Source organism: Formica exsecta, unplaced genomic scaffold, assembly GCF_003651465.1.
Source record: "Formica exsecta isolate Colony F162 unplaced genomic scaffold, ASM365146v1 scaffold20, whole genome shotgun sequence".
Taxonomy (NCBI): domain Eukaryota; kingdom Metazoa; phylum Arthropoda; class Insecta; order Hymenoptera; family Formicidae; genus Formica; species Formica exsecta.
In genome coordinates, this window is record NW_021849298.1 from 811,235 (window position 1) to 813,814 (window position 2,580).

The following is a 2,580-nucleotide window of genomic DNA, read 5'->3' on the forward strand; positions in this document are numbered from 1 at the left end:
GGAAAGAGAGAAAAAGAAAATATATAGTTTCAAAATTATATTTGAAGCAATAATTTTAGAGCTTTTGTACTTTTAAAATTATTCTTAAATTATATAATAATTAATTATCTTTTTGTGTTTATGCGGGTTTAATTTTAGTTACAGTATCTTATAATATCTAATGTATATATTAGTTGAATCTTGCTCTCTCTAAATAATATATAATTTAGCTTAAAAAATCTTAATATAATTAATATTTCTTAAAATATTAATATAATTAACTTCATTTTTAAAAATTTGTTTACATTACATTGAAATTTTGCCATCTAAAAACAAAAATTTAACCGACTTCTTTCAGTTCGTGATGTGCAAATTCATAGACAAGGTGTACAGAAAAATGGCACCATCGCTGGTCCATAAAGATCCTACGCTGTGGACAGAATTTGAGGTCAATCTAATGAAATCGGCATGTTTAGCGGGTCATCGGGCATGTTTAAGGGAAGCTCGCAACTTTGCTCACAAAATACGAAACGAATCATCAAACTCGTAAGTAATTAGCGCTGCAACTGCTAATACTGGCCGTATATTTAATGCTGAATATAATTGATTATTTTTGCAATTTATTTATTTGTTATCGACACGGTATGTATGTTAATATTAAATGAGAATCAGAAAATCGCATTCGGTGTTAAATATACGATGAGAATATGAACATGTTTTAACGGTATAGACGCTATTACGATCGAAGAAAAATCGCCGTTAAATTAGTATTCCAGAGAAATTTCGTAGCTGGACGTATTGTACATTTGTGAAAATTGCTAAGAACGAAGAACGGCTGACATTCTTGAAGAGGTACAACGAATCAGCGATATATGAAAAGGAAAGCCTCGCCTTCGCATTAGGATGTGATAAAAATCCGAATCTGTTGAAAAAGTAAGTTACATATAAAATAAAATTATTTACACATTAGAATTCTTTATATGATTATTATATAAAAGGCATTAAAAATTAGTTTTAATTACTTTAAATTAGAAATATTTTATTTTTTATACGTGATATCATCATTTTGTTTAGAAACCTATTTTTTAATTTTCAATTAATGTTTGGTTTCTTTTACATAAAAATCATCTCACAGTTTTATTATAAGATGAGATAATCATATCAATTTTAATTTTTAATTAGTTTAATTTTTTTAATCAGTTTTAAACAGTTTTAAACATATAAAAAATTTAAATAAAAAGTTAATGTTTTTTTTTTTTAATTAGAAGATGTATATACGAGATTTAATATACATTTCTTGTAAATCATAAATGATGTTAATATAAATATTTTCAGATATCTGCCTATGATATTTTCACAAAACAATACGCCTGAAATTGCAGAAAAGGCTCTAACATCCGTTGCGTTAAATCCACATGGATATCACATTGCAATGGAATTCCTAATTCAACATTGGGATAAGTTTAATACGAATGCAACAGAAAAACATAATAATTAGTAAGTTGAATAAATTTATGCGCACAACAAGTATCGGCTCTGTTTTCTCGAAGAATCAACGATTAAAAATTTTCATTTCAAATAATTGATTCTTCTATACATTTTATATTCATATTTGTTAAAACAATATTTTCATTGTTTTACTTCCAGTGCGAATGTTATTCTGATCAATATATTGCGTGCCTTCGAGAAATGTATTCGTCAAGAAGAGGATGTGGAATGGGTAAGAAAATTGCGCGAATGGTGAAACTTAACGAGGATCGGAAAGTGAACGATGGCGTTCCCCGAAAACGGATATGCATACCTCGCGGGTATAAAAAGTGCCCAAGTATTATGTAACTATCACGTTCTTTCTTTCTTAGCTACGACGATTAAGAGGCAAGAGCGAGAAATACAACACCATGATCGAACAGGTTATTAATAAAGCCCGGATCAATGTCGCGTGGTACAAGGAAGAAAAAAGTGAGGTAACAGGTCTCTGGTTATTCAGAAAGTAAAATGAAGTTTCGTACATGACATCCAAACTTCACTCGATCCAAAATCCCGTTTTTTTTTTCGTTCTGGCTGTTTCATCAGCTAGTCGGTTGTTATGAAGATTGTTACCTAATCGCATTTAATTCATTCTGATATATTTATCACTTACCGTAATTTACATGACAAAGTAAGAAAGCATACATATGATAAAACGAATCCTTTCACAGCTGTTTATATACTGTCAGTTTTAAAAGAAACGAAAAGTTTGCCTGCAAAGTGCTAATATATTTGATTCTTAAATACATATATTCTCTTGCAGACACTGAAGATATTGAAGGAAATTTATACGGGATACGTCGAAACGAAAAATTGCAGGAAGCGAAATTAACTGTGTTAAAGATCCATGCAAATCAATGCCAGCTATATATATTGTCTCTCTTCTATAGAATTGTATGGTGCTAGTTTCTTTTTCTTCAGATACGAAAGATAAATTGATATAAAAAAATCGGTAGTAAGCAAGTATAACATATATAAAGAAATACACCAAGTATTCTAGGATTACGGGGGATCCAGGAGGTTCTCTTTTTCGTTTGAAATCATCCCTCGAGTATCAATGCGTTGAGCCAAAGT

The 2,580-nt window shown here is 29.8% G+C and overlaps 1 protein-coding gene across 2 annotated transcripts in view; it reads left to right on the forward strand.

Moving 5' to 3' along the window:
* Positions 1 to 2,380, forward strand: part of LOC115234564 (thyrotropin-releasing hormone-degrading ectoenzyme-like) — an 8,716-nt gene extending 6,336 nt beyond the window's left edge. The window contains exons 8-13 of one of the 2 annotated variants that reach the window (XM_029805739.1): positions 338 to 525; positions 748 to 912; positions 1,315 to 1,476; positions 1,627 to 1,699; positions 1,839 to 1,943; positions 2,270 to 2,380. In XM_029805739.1, the coding sequence (XP_029661599.1) occupies positions 338 to 525; positions 748 to 912; positions 1,315 to 1,476; positions 1,627 to 1,699; positions 1,839 to 1,943; positions 2,270 to 2,338 (762 nt within the window). In that variant the 3' untranslated portion in view covers positions 2,339 to 2,380. The other variant, XM_029805738.1, reaches the window with a different exon arrangement.
* The last annotated feature ends 200 nt before the right edge of the window (positions 2,381 to 2,580 follow it).